Genomic DNA, 17,805 nt, shown 5'->3' on the forward strand with positions numbered 1-17,805 from the left:
AAAAAAAAAACTGGGATGAACAAAGGTTTAACATGGCCCATTCTGCCTCCCTTAGAAAGTGTTCACTGTGGAATTGCAAAGGTATATCAACAGATTGAAAATTACTATCAAAGTAGTCTGTTCAGCTTCTCAAAACCAGTCTCCCTATCTCTATAACAGAGGTAAACCAAGACAATAATACATATCTGAAAAACCCTCCAAGTGATTAGAAAGTCAGGGCCACTAAACAATTATAACTATTTCAAGTATTATAATTCAGTGTTTAAAAATAACTCATATACCTGTATTACTAGAAAGAGAACCATTTTCTTTTGGATGATCTCCATGATGGACTAACTTCTAATACTGCTTCACTAAAGATTCTTAAATATTTAACAAGAAAGTAGTTCTTTTTTTTTTTTTTTTTGCCAGTCATGGGGCCTGAACTCTGGGCCTAGGCGCTGTCCCTCAGCTCTTCAGCTCAAGGCAAGCATTCTACCACTTGAGCCACAGCGCCACTTCTGGCCTTTTCTGCTTATGTGGTACTGAGGAATTGAACCCAGGGCCTCATACATGCAAGGCAAGCACTCTACCACTGGGCCACCTTCCCAGTCCCTAATTCATATTTCTTACAATACTGACCACCTGAAAGCCAAACTGGCCAAGACCCCAGACATCTACAACTATTCCTTCTGTGTGTTAAGTCCTTGGATTTTACTTTATAACTGAAATGTCTTCCCTGATGCATATTACTAAAATTGCTGGAAGAACCAATTTCCAAAGTGATAAACAACAAATCATGTACATAGTTGACAGAAATACAAAATTAGTTAATATTAAATAATTTGTGATAATTCATCCAAAAGAAGACCAAAATTTATTATCCTATAATACTGAGTACGGCATTCTTGTCATGGCTTAGAGGTATTTGAGTATCATATATGTCATATCTTAATTTTAGGTTTCGTCTTATAATTTTTGCCTTTGATAAATAGGACTTCAGCCAGTATGAGACAAGCAAAACTTGAGCTACACATAAACAGTTGAGTTTTGACTTTTTAATGTATACTCTACACTGGGCCCAAGAATAAGACATATATGAGTGCTATTTCACCTGGAATACAGCCTGCAATGAACAAGCAGCTTGAAACAGAGCTGCCTTGGCCAATATGTACAGTGAATATGAGGCCACTCCAGCTAACCCAAGACCTGAGGAAGAACCAGTTCAACTTAACTATGGAATCAGAAACAAACACTTATCATTGTAACACTGACAGGTTGTTTGTCAACGGCAAGAGAAAAATTCTTTTTTTTTTTTTTTTTTTTGGGTCCAGTCGTGGGGCTTGAACTCTGGGCCTGGGCGCTGTCCCTCAGCTCTTCAGCTCAAGGCTAGCGCTCTACCACTTGAGCCACAGTGCCACTTCCGGCTTTTTTCTTTTTGCTTATGTGGTACTGAGGAATCGAACCCAGGGCTTCGAGCATGCAAGGCAAGCGCTCTACCACTGAGCCACCTTCCCAGCCCGGAGAAAAATTCTTTAAAAACTTTTACTTCCAAATAACTGAATTAAGAAGTTCAATAAGGGGAGGGAGGGGGGAGGCTGGGAAGGGATGTGAAGGGTAAACAAAGGAGGAGGCTGCAATGCTTGGTAAGAAATGTACGCATTATCCTGCCCATGTAATTGTAACCCCTCTGTACAGTATGTTCACAAATAAAATTAAATTAAATTAAAAGAAGTTCAATAAAAGCATTTTTATAGTCCTCATTCATGTTTGTTTCTAGATCAATCAATGAAGCCTCTTACTAGCAACATTATCAGTGTATCTTAGATATAAAGGGTCATAATGAACAAATTATAACATTACATCATATATAAGAAAAGATGATATACTAAAGTGTCTTAATAAAGATATGTAGGAAGCTGCGGCCATAGTAACATGATATGTTTTATCTTTTTTATTTTATTTTATTTATTTATTTATTTTTGGGTCCAGTTGTGGGGCCTGAACTCTGGGCCTGGGCACTGTCCCTCAGCTCTTCAGCTCAAGGCTAGCGCTCTACCACTTGAGCCACAGCGCCACTTCCGGCTTTTTTCTTTTTGCTTATGTGGTGCTGAGGAATAGAACCCAGGGCCTTATGCATGCAAGGCAAGCGCTCTACCACCGAGCCATCTTCCTAGCCCCAACATATGTTTTAAAGTAAACTTTTTTCATTTAAGTAAAAGGAGTACACTCTCCAACAGGATAAATACATAAGCCAGTAACAGGGATTCATTATCAAGTTATTATGTACTGAACATAATTGTGTGTGGTAAACATCTGTATGATTGGCAGTATAATTGGTTTGTTTGTAGTAGTATCACCATAAACAAATGAGTAATAAATGACTATACTGTTATGATGGCTCCTGTATCATTAGGTGCTAGTTTTTTAGCTCCATTACAATGATTTGGGACCATCTGTAATATATATGATCAAACATCACTATGTGGCACGTGACTACATATGTTCTGACAATATACTCAACTTTGCACATCCAAAGACAAAAAATAAAAGAATAATAATAACCAAAGAGAGAACAGGGAGGCTATGCTGATAAAATATAAAAGCCTATAAGTCCAGCACAGGGGAAGCTGAGAAGGATCTTGAGTCTGAGACCAGTCTAGGTTACATTAGCAAGACTCCATCTCAAAAACTAGCCTGCCACCAGTGACTCATGCGCTAAATAAACTTCTTAAAGTAATAATTTAGTCATAAGTGTCTTGTTATAACAGTAGGAAATGAGCTTAGACATACATAATGACCTTTTTGTTGTTGTTCCTCAGAACAGTTTTTGGTGTAAAGGTTTTGGTTGTTTTTTTTTTGTTTGTTTTGGTTGGGGGTTTGAACTAAGGGCCTCAGTGCTGTCCCTGAGTTTTTTTGCTCAAGGTTTACACTCTATGTCCAAGAATATGGTACCAGTATCTGCCTAGCTTCTGGTGAGATCTTCATGTAGAAGGGTAAATATAGGCATCATGTAAGATGTGGAAGAAGGGGAGTACTTTATAGTAATCCATTTTGTCATGTAATCATGAAGGGAGTATTAATCCCTCTTAACAATTACATCTTAAACACTTTGACACCTCTCGCTTTTATTGTTAGGCTGGATACCAAGTCTGGACATAAGTTTTGGTAGAACCAAACTATGTTAAAATCATAGCAACGTAATAAAAGGCTTACCACAAGGAGATGCAACAATTATAAACACTTGGATAGCTAATAAAATGACAACCATCAAAATATGCAGTAAAAATGAACAACATTTAAGGGAGATGACATTGGTACAATTGAAGGTTTTACCTCTCCCTAGCAATCATGATCAATAGGAGGAAAGAAAACTAGAACAACACTTAAATTAACCAGATCTAACAGACATGAACAGAGTACTCAACAACAAAACATTCTTCAAGTATGTACTGGGCATTCTCCAGGTGTTAAGATACAAATTGTTAAAGACACTATCATAACATGTTAAAAAGAAAAAAAAGCTAGCAAAAAGTAACAGAAGGAAAGCTAGAAAATTCACAAATGTATCAAATTAAACAATCAATGGATCAAACTGAAATAAAAATTAGAAAATGCTTAGAAATGAGTGAAAAAATTCTGAAATACATAGTTAAAGAAGGGCTAAGGGAAAAAGGTATTGCATGGGGTGTGTGTGGGGAGGGGGTATGGGTATGTGTGTGGTGTAGGTATTAAGGCTGAGCATGATATGGCTCACATCTGTAATTTGGGACCTAAAGACATACAGATGGAGAACAAGGTTTGAGTCAAGTGTGGGCAAAAGTTAGTGAGATACCATCTCAATCAGTAGTGGAGTTAAAGAATAGTGCCCTTGTAATACTACCTACATGGAAGAGCATTGGATAGAAGTACAGTCTAGGCAGGTCCACACTAAAACACAGACTCTATCTAAAAAATAATGAGCAAAAAGGGAGATTAAACTGATAAAGTACCTGCCTTAAAAGATGACCTAGAGTTACATTACAACATAAATTCATTGGGATATACTATATATATATGTCATTAAAAAAACCTCTCTTGTAAAACAAATATACGCTAAAAAAAAAAAAAAATCAAGAGAATCAAATCAACATTTTTTTTTGGTCCGTCATGGGGCTTGAACTCTGGGCTTGGGCCTGTCCCTGCGCTCTTCAGCTCAAGGCGAGCGCTCTACCACTTGAGCCACAGCTCCACTTCCAGTTTTCGAGTGGTTTATTGGAGATAAGAGTCTCACGGACTTCCCTGCCCGGGCTGGCTTTGAACCGCGATCCTCAGATCTCAGCCTCCTGAGTAGCTAGGATTACAGGCGTGAGCCACCGTTGACTGGCCAAATCAACAATTTTATAACTTATGAAACAAGAGAGAACTATCTGACTATGTTACTGTAACTCCTCTGTACATCACTTTTATAATAACAATAAAGATTTTTTTTAAAAAAGAAAGAACTAAACATAAGGATAAAAAGAAAGAATATGTATATAGCCTGGATGAAATAAATATTGCTAAAAACATACTACCAATTATACATAATCAAGAAGAAAACAAAAGCTAAATAAAGCTATAATCCAAACAAAATACGGTGAAAACATACACTCACACCTAGAACTGATGGCTTTACTTATAAATTCTACCAAACATTTAAAGAACCAGTGTTAGGTCATGACTTTCAGAGTTAATGCAAAATAATCTCTTATAGGAAAACTTATTGTGATAAAATGATTATACATACAGAAAAACTGATCACACTGACAACATGATCTATATCTAAAGGACCTGAGAGGCTCCATACCCAGGCTTCTACAGCTGATCAATAGTTTCTGGCAAAGTAGCAGAAAAAAAAAAAAAAAAACAACAACAACGCACAAAAATCAGTAGCCTTTCTGTAAACCCACAGAGTACAAGCAGAAAAGGGCAATTAGGAAAGCAATTCGTTTGCAATAGCCTCAAAAATAAAATTTTAAAAATATTTAGGAAATAAGAAATATCTACAATAAAAACTATAAACCTGAAAAAAGAAATTGAAAATGACATCAGGAACTTCCATGCTCATGGATAAGAAGAATATCATGAAAATCAAGCCAGCGTCAGTGGCTCACATCTGTGATACTAGCTACTCAGGAGGCTGAGATTTGAGAATTGCGGTTCAAAGTCAGCCCATGCAGGAAAGTCTATGAGACTCTTATCTTCAATAAACCACCAGAAAACTAGAAATGGTGCTGTGGCTCAAGTGGTAGAGTCTATCCTTGAGCTGAAGAGCTGAGGGACAGTGCCCAGGCCCAGAGTTCAAGCCCCACTATTGACAATTAAAATTTTTGTTAATAACAATTGTTGTAATAATGAAGACTATTTGGAACTGGCACAGCCTTAGGCCTGAAGATCAATGGAACAGACTAGAAGACACAGAAATAAAGCCATATACTAACATTTATCTGTTACTTAACAAAGGAGCCAAAAATGTAAGGTGAAAAAAAATATAGGGAAGGGAGAGGAGAAAATGGGAAGAGAAGTTAACAACCATACACCACTGGTCCAGGATTAAATCGCTTGCTGTATCTGGGCACCTGCTATATCTGGGTAGCTTGTAATACTAGCTACTAAGGAGGCTGAGATCTGAGGATCACGGTTCAAAGCTAAGCCCAGGCAGGAAAGTCCATAAGACTCTTATTTCCAAATAACCACCAGAAAACTGGAAGTGGTGCTGTGACTCAAGTGGTAGATAGAGCGCTCGCCTTGAGCTAAAGAGCTAAGAGACAGCGCCCAGCCCAGAGTTTTGTGGGTTTTTTTGTTTGTTCTTGGGGGGTCCAGTCATGGGGCCTGAACTCTGGGCCTGGGCGCTGTCCCTCAACTCTTCAGCTCAAGGCTAGCGCTCTACCACTTGAGCCCCAGTGCCACTTCCGGCTTTTTTCTTTTTGCTTATGTGGTGCTGAGGAATTGAACCCAGGGCCTCATGCATGCAAGGCAAGCGCTCTACCACTGAGCCACCTTCCCAGCCCTCAGCCCAGAATTTAAGCCCACCACCAACAATTAAAAACACACACACACACACACACACACACACAAACGCTAGCTACTCAGAAGGCTGAGATCTGAGGAAATAGTTTAGAAGACATCCTGGGCAGATAAATTAAACTTATTTCCAATTAATCAGCAAAAGGCCAGACAAGGAGGCATGGCTCAGGTGGTAGAGTGTTGAGAGAAAAAGCCATGTAAGGGTGCACAAAAAAAAACCCAGACACATAAAATGATGAAGATATATGAAACACTGTAGCAGTTACAAACTGAACACTGTAGCAGTAACAAACTGAAAATAGAATCACCATGTGAAAGACACATGATATTAGGAAGTATCCATAAAAAAAGAAAATTTTATGAATCACTAAATAATCATGGACAGCTGTTTTCATTGTTGTATGTTTGGGGTTCTGCTTTTTTTTTTTTTTTGAGACAAAGTCTCGTGTACTCCAGATTGACCTCAAACTTGAGATACCCCTGAATCCAGTGCTAGGATTACAGGCATTTGCCACTACACTCAACCCAATAATTATACCATAGAAACAAAAACTCTTTTCTATTATAGCTTACCTTCCACAAGCAATCTGTGTAACAATGCTTCCCATAAGTTCAAAAACTTTCCGTGGGTTTATTTCATGACTGGTAGAGTTATGACCCAACTGGCCATACCCTCCAGCCCCGAAAGTAAACACTCCACCTTCCTAAGAAAAACAAACAAAAAATTACTGATAAAAGAAAATAAACTGATCTTCAGAAAATTAAGTCAATACTTAGACTCTTCTGTTTTTAAAGTTTGACAGATAAAGCTGATTCTTTCAAGAGAGTAGTAAGTCTTAAAATTAAAGAGAATCAAGGTTGAAAGCTAAATATTTTCGTGTATTTTTGAAGTGTTTTAAGTTTTCACTATTTTAACATATTTCACTGAAGTTCTCATTAAAGAAGTATTTATTTGCAATGCCTTTTACTATCATTATGCTCTGTTGAAATTCAATCTTTGAGTAAGTCCAGCACAGCAATAGAGGTCTGTGATCTCAACACTCAGGAGGCTAAAGCAAGAGACCTTGAGTTCAAATCCAGCCAAAGCTACTAACAGCAAAAACAGAAAGGGGAAAAATATGGCAATATTTTAGTATATAGTTGTTATACTACAATGATGGTCTTTAAAATGTGAATATAAAAATATATTGGTACAGGTGGCTTATGAGATTTGAGGACTGCAGTTAGAACATAGCCCAGATGGAAAAGTGAGTAAGACTCTTAACTCCAATTAACCAGTAAAATGCCAGAAGTAGAAATAAGGAAAAATTTACCAGATGTCAGTGGCTCTTGCCTATAATACTCATCATGAGGCTGAGATCATAAGAGCACAGTTCAAAGGCAAAAAGGCCTGTGAGACTCTTAACTCCAACTAACCAGCAAAAACCCGGAAATGGTGCTATGGCTCAAGTGATAGAGCACTACCCCTGAACACAAAAGCTCAGGGACAGTGTCCAGGCCCCAAATTCAAGACATAGGTACTGTCTGTGTAAATTTATATTTTATGAGAATATAATTTTTTTATATATTGCAAAGAAAAAATTTTCTTTTTAAAACTTTTTAAAAACTTCAGATACATAAAAAATATAATAAATTATGATATAATCAATATACTTTGTAATATTAATGAACAGCACTAAGAGTGAGTGTTTTACTGATGCCTCTCTTCCCCTTTTGGGGTGATTAAAGCAAACTGTGATGAACATTTTCCCCCTAAAATTTATATATATATTCAATTGCATACTTCTCCAAATTAAAAAAAATGCATTACCCTGCCATTATCACAGTCAGAAAAATAATAGTTTCTTCATTTAAAACACTTATGTCCTCCTCTTTTTCTTTCATCAGATCACAAAATATGACAGGTTGGTGATATTAAAAATAGGACAGCCAACTGGGTGCCAGTGGGTCACGCTTGTAATCCTAGCTACTCTGGAGGATGAGATCTAAGGATCACAGTTCAAAGCCAGCCAGGGAATGAAAAGTCTCTTATCTCCAATAAACCATTCAGAAAATGGAAAGTGGTACAGTGGCTCAAGTGGTAGAGCGCTAGCCTTGAGCTGAAGAGCTGAGGGACAGTGCTCAGGCCCAGAGTTCAAGCCCCACCACAGACACCCTCCCCCCCCCAAAATAGGACAGCAAGTCTGATAGGGTGAGCCCAGCATTTGGAGCCTAAAGGAAATAAATCCTGAGTTGGAGGCCAGTTTGGACTACATGTTAAAACTTCATCCAAAAAACAACTGAAGCACAAAGGACAGGGATGTGGTTCAAGTGTTAGAGCATACCTAGCAATTGAAAGGCTCTGAGTTCAAATCCTAGTAATGCCAAAAACAAAACACAGCATGCAATTTATGTTCGCACTTTAGGCCCTTTCCTACACAAAAGACATCAGTGCCAAGTGAGCATGGTGGTTCACACTTTTAATCCCAGTATTTGAGAGAATGAGGCAGGAAGATTTTAAGTGTGAAGCCAGCAAGACCCTAATTTAGAAAAGACATTGGTTCTTTTAACTTTAACTATATATTCTATGGCTCATTCTACAATATAAAGTACAGATCTTTTCTCATTCTATTTTAGTTTGGTATTCTCCATCACACAAAAGTATTATAATTTATTCAATTAGAATATTATCCATAGAGATGTAACTTTCTTCTTGTCTTTTGCTATTAAGATGATAATAAAAGGCAATACATAATTTTCTGCTTAGGACTTAGATTCTTGAAAATAGTTGTTAGATCAAAAAGGTATAGCCGGGCGCTGGTGGCTCACGCCTGTAATCCTAGTTACTCAGGAGGCTGAGATTTGAGGATTGCGGTTCAAAGCCAGCCCGGGCAGGAAAGACCATGAGACTCCTATCTCTAATAAACCACCAGAAAATGAGAAGTGGCGATGTAGCTCAAGTGGTAGAGCACTCGCCTTGTGCTGAAGAGCTGAGGGACAGCACTTAGGCCCAGAGCTGAAGGCCCACAACAGACAAAAAAAAACAAAAAACAAAAAGGTATATATATGTGATTTACATAATGAATTTGAAAAAATGTGACCAATGGTCAGATTTCATATCCACTAACGTAAAATGCCTTAGTATTTATTCTAATTTAAAAAGTATATTTCAAAAATCTTCCCTAATGTTTTCTTTTTTTTTTTTTTATTGTGAACATACTGTACAGAGGGGTTACAATTACATGGGCAAGATAATGAGTACATTTCCTATCAAGCATTGTACCTTCCTCCTTTGTTCCCTATGTTTTCTTAATGCTATTCATCAAATACGTATTTTACAAAAGGAAACTGCTTCATAAAATAACCAATCTACATGTAAGAATTATATGTTACAGAAAATCCAAAAATGCATCAATACAGAACATAAATTCTAATTTGAAAAAAACAATGTTTACTTCTGGGACATTTAAACCTAGTTTCATTAAAAAAAAATACATATACTTGTAGCATATGCCACAAGTGCTCATGAGAATAACTCTGATGTTAAACGGAATGGAAGCGCAGAATATTTAAGATAACTATGGTGGCAGACACCTATAATCCTGGCACATTAATAATAAACATTTTTTAAACATTTTGAAGTCTGTTTACAAGCTAATTTCTTATTAATTCATTTTGGCCAGACCAAAAAAAAAGGTAAAGCTTAAAAAAAAAAAAAAATCACGGGCTGGGAAGGTGGCTCAGTGGTAGAGCGCTTGCCTTGCATGCATGAAGCCCTGGGTTCGATTCCTCAGCACCACATAAGCAGAAAAAAAAGCCGGAAGTGGCACTGTGGCTCAAGTGGTAGAGCGCTAGCCTTGAGCTGAAGAGCTGAGGGACAGTGCCCAGGCCCAGAGCTCAGGCACCAGGACCAGGCCAAAAAAAAAAAAAATCACTTTGTAATTTGGCCAATGAAATATCTGCTATATCCTTTATGCTGACATAAATTAGTGTAACAAGTAATTCTTCAATAAAAATTAGTTGAAAATTTTTGTTCTGTTTTTGCAATACTGGTAATCAAATCCAGGACCTTGCACATGATAAATGATAGACCACTGACCTACCTATTTGAAAATTTTCATTTTGCCTTGTAATCAAAACAGATCTAAGCAGGGCTGGGAAGGTGGCTTAGTGGTAGAGTGCTTGCCTTGCATGCATGAGGCCCTGGGTTGGATTCCCCACACCACATAAACAAAAAAAGCCGGAAGTGGTGCTGTGGCTCAAGTGGTAGAGTGCTAGCCTTGAGCTGAAGAGCTGAGGGATAGCGTCCAGGCCCAGAGTTCAAGCCCCACAATCAACCAAAAAAAAAACAACAAAAAAAAAAACCCAAAAAACAAAAAATCAACTACCCCAAAACAGGCTAAGCAATATTGTTACTGAACTGGAATATACATACTAAAGTGAGGGATGAGAGTTAAAGCCATTGACTACACTGTTGAAACTTCATTATAATTGCTAACACAATACTTAAAGACTACAAATAACAAACTCAGTCTCTTATTTGTTATATTTATAAGCCAAATTTAAAAAATTGGGGGATGCGTTTGAGTTTTTTGTTTTTGGGGCTTGAATCCAGGGCCTCAGGATCTTGCTAAGCTTTTTAGCTCAAGGCTGGCACTCTGCCACTTAACTGACGAACTGGAGACAGTCTCATGAACTTTCCTGCTTTAGCTGCCTCTAAACCTCCATCGTCAGATCTTAGCCTCCTAAGCAGCTAAGATCACAGGCAGGAAAGCCATCAGCACCTCGCTGAGGAAATGATCTAACACCAACAGTATGTACTCTCAAGTTTTAATATAAATACCTTGAAAATACTCAATAAATATAAAAAAAACTACTGTGAAGTAATAAAGACAAACTTTCAGAAGTACAATACCTTGGTTAACGCAGCAGTGTGATCTTCTCCACAACAAATATAAACTATTTTCTGAGATCTTAATGACTTTAGTAAATTAGGAACATACCTATCTGAAAATTCCAATAAAAGAGATTAATATTTTTAAAGTTAAAACTCTTCTAAAATATAATTCGTATACAGCTCCCACGCTCAGTAGACTGTGATGACTAAATTTTTTTAACTATGAGTAGATTGATTTTTGCTTATAAGCCAACTGTTAGGTTCCAACTCATCTATCTATTCAACTAAAACTCTGTTAGAGTTACATTTTAAACAGCATATATGCAAACCTGCACAAGACTCTGCCCTCAAGGAATTTTAAAAGTCTGTTTCTAACTTTCTCCCTATGTATCATTCTTTAAATTTAGGTTAGTTATGTTTATGGAATACTACGTAAAAGCCTGAAAATCCAACTTTCCTCTATTTTGTAGAAGGAAACATTATCATAATGACATTTTTTTTACACAAAACAAACTTCTTTAATTCTATATCAGTTTACATTATCAGTTTCTTTTTTCATTTGTTTGTTTTGCCAGTCCTGGGGCTTGAACTCTGGCCTGGGTGCTGTCCCTGAGCTTCTTTTGTTCAAGGTTAGCACTCTTATCACTTGAGCCACAGTGCCACTTGCAGCTTTTTCTGTATATGTGGTACTGAGGAATCAAACCCAGGGCTTCATGCATGCTAGGCAAGCACTTTACCACTAGGCCACATTCCCAGCCTCTCATGATCAGTTCTTAATAGATCAACAACTCACTTTGTCCATTTCAGTCATTAAACAGTTAAAACTTTATGAAATTAGTATTTCTGGCAATCACAATATTAACAACTATAAAAAATGACACCCAAGATCCCAACTGTTTATTTATTATTTTAAACTTTTTTATTGTAAAGATACTGTATAGAGGTGTTACAGTTACATGAATAAGGTAATGAGTACATTTCCTATCAAGCATTGTTACCCCCTTCTTTGTTTTTCCACTACTATCCCTTCCCTCTCCAACTCCCTCCCCGGCCTCCCCAAAGTTATAAAGTTCATTTTCAGCACAGTGTCTTGTACATCTTATTGTTAACTGGTTTAACATAGTTTTAATTTCTTAAAATCCTAAATGTGTATTTTAAACATTCTAGTATCCATGCCAAAAGAGTGCAACTAAAACTTTATTTAAACCAGGTAATTATGGCTGTAATCCTAGCTATTCAGGAGGCTGAAATCTGAAGATCATGATTTGACACAGCCCAAGTAGGAAAATCCATGGGACTCTTATCTCCAATTAACCAATAAAAAGCCAGAAGCAGAGCTGTGGTTCAAGTGGTAGATTACTAGCCTTGAGCAAAAAAGCTGAGGGATAGTGCCTAGGCCCTGAGTTCAAGACCCAGGATCCACCCACCCAAACACAAACACACACATACAACAAAACCTACACAAAACCTTTGTTTAATATCATATAAATATTTCCTTAAAGTACTCAATACTTAATGTTATTTTTCCCAAATATTTTCTGGGGGATACATTTAGGACTCAAAACCAGGCCTTATGCATGCCAGGCAAAAATGCTCTACCATGGAGCTACATTCCCAGCTCCTTCCCAAAATAATTTCATAGTCTTTTTTTATCACTGGTGGTGGCCAATGAAGAAATAATGCCGGTTACTAACTTGAAGTAGTATTATTGTCTTTTAATGGACATCCAATAAAAAGAGTTTGACTAAACTTCTATAGTTTATGATAAAATCATTTTTTTTTTGCTTCCCACAATCATCTCAAAATTTTATCAAATCAAAACTTTAACACCTTAGTCCATTTTTATTCTTGGAAATATTTGAGTACCTTTCCCTCTAACACACTAAAAACTGTTCATTCATTTCAAATGATTATCTTTTTAAAAAGTATATTTGAATTAAAATGAGAACTTACCATTTTCATCATTAAGACCTAGCTGACCAAATTTGTTGCGTCCCCATCCAAAGATAGCTCCAGAAAGGGTGAGTACAAAACTATGGGCGCCTCCTGCTGCAACTTGCATGAAGGGGATTCCAAGCAAAGACTTAAGCAGCTGTGGTGAAGTTTGTTTTTTACAGTCAATGCCCAAACCCAACTGGCCGTATTTATTCTGTCCCCAACAGAAAACTTCACTTGCTGAAAGACAAAAGATTCTTAAATTATTTTTCTCATATCAAAATAATTTTCAATTGAAGATCATCAATTTTGGAACATTCCTCCCTTCATTAAATGCCAATACTTATTTTTTCTTTTTAGCAATTAACTTTCTTTACATGGAAATGTACTACTACCTAGAAGAACTACCTGTATTAATACACTTGAAGCTTGACTAATTATACAATAAACGGTTAATTACCTAACAAGGGGTAAGGCTAATCTTATTTCCTTTTGTTCTTCAACAAAGGACTGTCTTGCTTAATATTCTTCAAGTTCTAGTTTTATTCTATAGCTTCTCCCAAGAGGCACTCATATACAATTAAGGCTTGAGTTATCAACTATATGCTAATCATACTGAAATTTTTATCACGTGTCCAAATCTCCTAAGTAATAACAAGACATGTAACTGAGCATTTAGCTTACATTGGTTTCAATATATTTTTTTTTTTTTGGTCGGTCCTGGGGCTTGAACTCTGGGCCTGGGCACTGTCCCTCAGCTCTTCAGCTCAAGGCGAGCGCTCTACCACTTGAGCTACAGCGCCACTTCCGGTTTTCTGGTGGTTTATTGGAGATAGGAGTCTCACGGTCTCTCCTGCCCGGGCTGGTTTTGAACCGCGATCCTCAGATCTCAGCCTCCTGAGTAGCTAGGATTACAGGCGTGAGCCACCAGCGCCCGGCTGGTTTCAATATTTAAAAGGTCTTAACATAGTATGGTCTTACCAAAGAAAGCCTCAAACTGAATTCATGACAACCACTCTAGCACTGATCTTATACCTAATACCTGTATCTCCTTCTGAATTTTATTAATAATTAGCTGAGTAGCACAAGGCATATGCCTAACCAATCATACTTGTTTAGTAAGTCATATTCCATTAATAATCTGTCCTCTCAAACACACCCAAATCTAGTCTTTATCACTAAATTATACATGATTTTCTATTTTGGTCCAGTCGTGGGACCTGAACTCTGGGCTTGGGCGCTGTCCCTCAGCTCATCAGCTCAAGGCTAGCGCTCTACCACTTGAGCCACAGCACTACTTCCGGCTTTTTTCTTTTTGATTATGTGGTGCTGAGGAATCAAACCCAGGGCTTCATGCATGCAAGGCAAGCACTCTACCACTGAGCCACCTTCCCAGCCCCTATACATGATTTTCTTAAAAAAGAAAAAATAAAGTATAGCCAGGTGCTAGGTGCTCACATCTGTAATCCTAGCTAGTCAGGAGGCTGAAATCTGAGGATAGCAGTTCAAAGGTAAGCCCAGGCAGGAAAGTCTGTGAGACTCATCTCCAATTAACCATCAAAAAGCCAGAAGTAGAGCTGTTGCTCAAATGGTAGAGTGCTAGCCATGGGCACAAAGGATCAGAGGCAGCACCCAGACCCCGAAGCTTCAGGATTGGCACCAAAAAATAAATAAAAAGTGGGCTGGGAAGGTGGCTCAGTTGTAGAGTGCTTGCCTTGCATGCCTGAGGTCCTGGGTTTGATTCCTCAGCACCATATAAGCAAAAAGAAAAAAAAGCTGGAAGTGGCGCTGTGGCTCAAGTGGTAGAGCGCTAGCCTTGAGCTGAAGAGCTGAGGGACAGTGCCCAGGCCCAGAGGTTCAGGCCCCACGACCAGACCCAAAAAAAAAAAAATAATAATAATAAATAAATAAATAAATAAAAAGTATGACAGATGTATTCTTCACTGTTTTATACCATAATAGTTTCCTATAACAGTCTGTCACTTTTGCCTTCTCCTGCCTATTTTATAACCTTTTAGACATCTTTTTATTTTTATTCAAAGAACAACTTGCAGCCAAGGGCCAGTGGCTCATACCTATGATCCTAGCTGAGATCAAGGTTTGAAGCAAGCCCAGGCAGGGAAGTCTGTGAGTCTTATCTCCAATTAAACAGCAAAAAAGCTACAAGTGGAGCTGTGGCTCAAGTAATACAGTGCCAGATTGAAGCAAAAGGACTAAAGATAGACTCTAAGCCCTGAGTTCAAGCTCCAGTACGTACTCTAAAATTAAAATTAGGCCTGTTGCCAGTGGTTCACCACCTGTAATCCTAGCTACTCAAGATGCTAGGATTTAAAGCTTGTGGTTCAAAAATCACCCAGGGAAAGAAGCCTATGAGATCTTAACTCCCACTAAACATCAAAAAGCCAGAAGTAGTGTTGTGGCTCAAGTGGTAGAGTGTTACTCTTGAGCACAAAAACTCACCAACAGGTCCCAGACCCTGAGTTCAAGCCCGAGGACTGGCACCAAAAAATAAGTACATAAAATATAAACAGTTCTGGGGGGGAGGGGGGGGGGAGGCGGGGGGGAGGATGGGAAGGGATGGGAAGGGGAAACAAAGGAGGAGGCTACAATGCTTGATAAGAATTGTACTCATCTTGCCCATGTAACTGTCACCCCTCTGTACAGTATTTTCACAATAAAAATTAAAAAATATATATATAAACAGTTCTGCCTGGCGCTGGTGGCTCACGTCTATAATCCTAGTTACTCAGGAGGCTGAGATCTGAGGATCATATTCAAAGCAAGCCCAGGTAGGAAAGTCTCTGTGAAACTATTATTTCCAATTAACCCTGAGAAAACTCCAAGTGGCGCTGTAGTTCAAGTGGTAGTGTTCGCCTTGAGCTGAAGAGCTGAGGGACAGCGCCAGGCCCAGAGTTCAAGCCCCACAACCGACATACATACATACATACATACATAAAATATAACAGTTCCAGTGGCTCTAACAGTAGCAGCAGCATCTACTGTACAATGAATAAAGTAAAAGGCTCGAAGGCTGGAATTTAGTAAGACAAAAATTACAATAATTTCAGGAACTATACAGCCTAAGAGGCAATTAGTCTAATAAATGTAATTTGAGGCAGGAAAATACATTTACCAAGAAGTGAGTAGGGACATTGTGTTAGTACTAACGAGGGCACAGAGTCAAGAAAGTCTTTTGTTTTTTAGTGTTGGCATATAGTTTAATGTTGGTATTGTAAGATATATTCACATTTCAGTTGAGACTGAAATGAAAAGCAATCTATTAAAAAAGGCCTTGAATTGGGGCTGGGAAGGTGGCTCAGTGGTAGAGCGCTTGCCTTGTATGCCTGAGGCCAAGGGTTCGATTCCTCAGCACCACATAAGCAAAAAGAAAAAAGCCGGAAGTGGCACTGTGGCTCAAGTGGTAGAGCGCTAGCCTTGAGCTGAAGAGCTGAGGGACAGTGCCCAGGCCCAGAGTTCAGGCCCCACGAATGGACCCAAAAAAAAAAAAGGCCTTGAATTTATACGTAAGGAGTTCGATTTCTTTAGATAGCCAATCTTTTTTTTAAATCATTTTTCTTTTTGTTTTTTTGAAACAGATTCACTGTATATTCCAGGTTGACATTTTTATTCTTCTGTCAGCCTGTGATTAGAAGTGCATGCCCTTATGCACAGCATACACAAGGCACAGAGTTCAAACTCCAGTACACAGGGGGTGTGACTTAACAGGTGAAGCAGGTCAAACGTGAAGCCCCAAGTTTGACTCTCAGTAATGCAAGGAGGAAAAAAGCCACACAAACTCTAATACTACAAATAAACCCCCACATGTATGGCAAATTCTTACAAATCCATATTCCAACCCTCAGGTGACATATGAATAAATTAAACCAGTGAAAGAGAAATACAAACAAGTGAATAGGATGCTTTGCCCTGTAGTTGCCCTGTCATGTTTATCTGGGAAATTAACTGTTTGGTGAAGCAATCTTCCCCAGCTGTGTTATGACAAAAAAAAAAAAAAAAAATACTTAAGAGAAAAATCTGCTGAATATGTATAAAATTATTCCACACGTAAGAAAATACTGAGAAAAATTAAAAGGAGAAAATGGTACAATATCAGTTTCAAGGATTCCAAGATTTGACATTATAAAATTTTTTCCAAATTGATTTAGACAATAAAATCTCAACCAAATTTGCATAAAAACTAATAAGATAATTCTGAAATTTATATAGAAACAAAACAGATCAAGAAGAACCAAGAAACCTTGAAAGAAGAAAAAGCTCAGGACCTTGATGCTCAAAATAACAAAAAATAAAACCAAATTTAATGAAAAGAAAAACAATGCTTACCTTTAGAAAGTGCAAGGGAATGATAGTAACCACAAGCAACCTGTACTATCTGGATATCTGACAAACTCTTAATATTTCTAAAAAACAAGAAGAGAGAAAAGTAATCAGTTCATTCCATATAACAAGTGAATCTTGAATGCTACTTATGTACGGTATTTATTAGTCACCTACTATATGCAAAGTTGTCTACCCACCTAGCAGATCATGGGATTTTTGTTTACATTTTGGGATTTTCTTTTTCCTTTTTTTAAGGTGTGTGCCAGTACTGGGGCTTCAACTCAATGCCTAGGCACTGTCCCTTAGCTTTTTTGCTCAAGGCTGGCACTCTACCACTTGAGCCACAGCTCCACTTCTATATTACTTTTTAAAATCAATATCAATTTAACAAAAATCTGTTAAAATCAATAACATCTAGATATAGACTTTAAAGGTGTGAAGAAAAAACACCTTGAAAGACAGTATTTAAGCAACTATGCTTATATGTCAAATACTCCTGAGTGCGCTAAATAATTCATGTTTTCTTTTGTTATCAAATTTTTAAAAATTAGTGTGAAATTTGGCAATATATTTACAAAAGTGTATATAATCTAATTTTTCTAAACTTGGTATTTTTCCTTAATATA

The 17,805-nt window shown here is 37.6% G+C and overlaps 1 protein-coding gene across 5 annotated transcripts in view; it reads right to left on the bottom strand.

Annotated features, from left to right (window-relative positions):
- Positions 1 to 17,805, bottom strand: part of Herc4 (HECT and RLD domain containing E3 ubiquitin protein ligase 4) — a 102,060-nt gene that overhangs the window by 48,101 nt on the left and 36,154 nt on the right. For all 5 annotated transcript variants that reach the window (XM_042696326.1, XM_042696328.1, XM_042696327.1 and 2 more), the window contains 4 exons: positions 17,183 to 17,259; positions 12,857 to 13,078; positions 10,922 to 11,013; positions 6,601 to 6,731 (listed from right to left, as the gene is read on the bottom strand). In XM_042696326.1, coding sequence (XP_042552260.1) covers positions 6,601 to 6,731; positions 10,922 to 11,013; positions 12,857 to 13,078; positions 17,183 to 17,259 — 522 coding nt within the window. The remainder of the gene's footprint in view (positions 1 to 6,600; positions 6,732 to 10,921; positions 11,014 to 12,856; positions 13,079 to 17,182; positions 17,260 to 17,805) is intronic.

Source organism: Dipodomys spectabilis, unplaced genomic scaffold (genome assembly GCF_019054845.1).
Source record: "Dipodomys spectabilis isolate Male_0828 unplaced genomic scaffold, ASM1905484v1 ptg000207l, whole genome shotgun sequence".
NCBI classification, from domain to species: Eukaryota; Metazoa; Chordata; class Mammalia; order Rodentia; family Heteromyidae; genus Dipodomys; species Dipodomys spectabilis.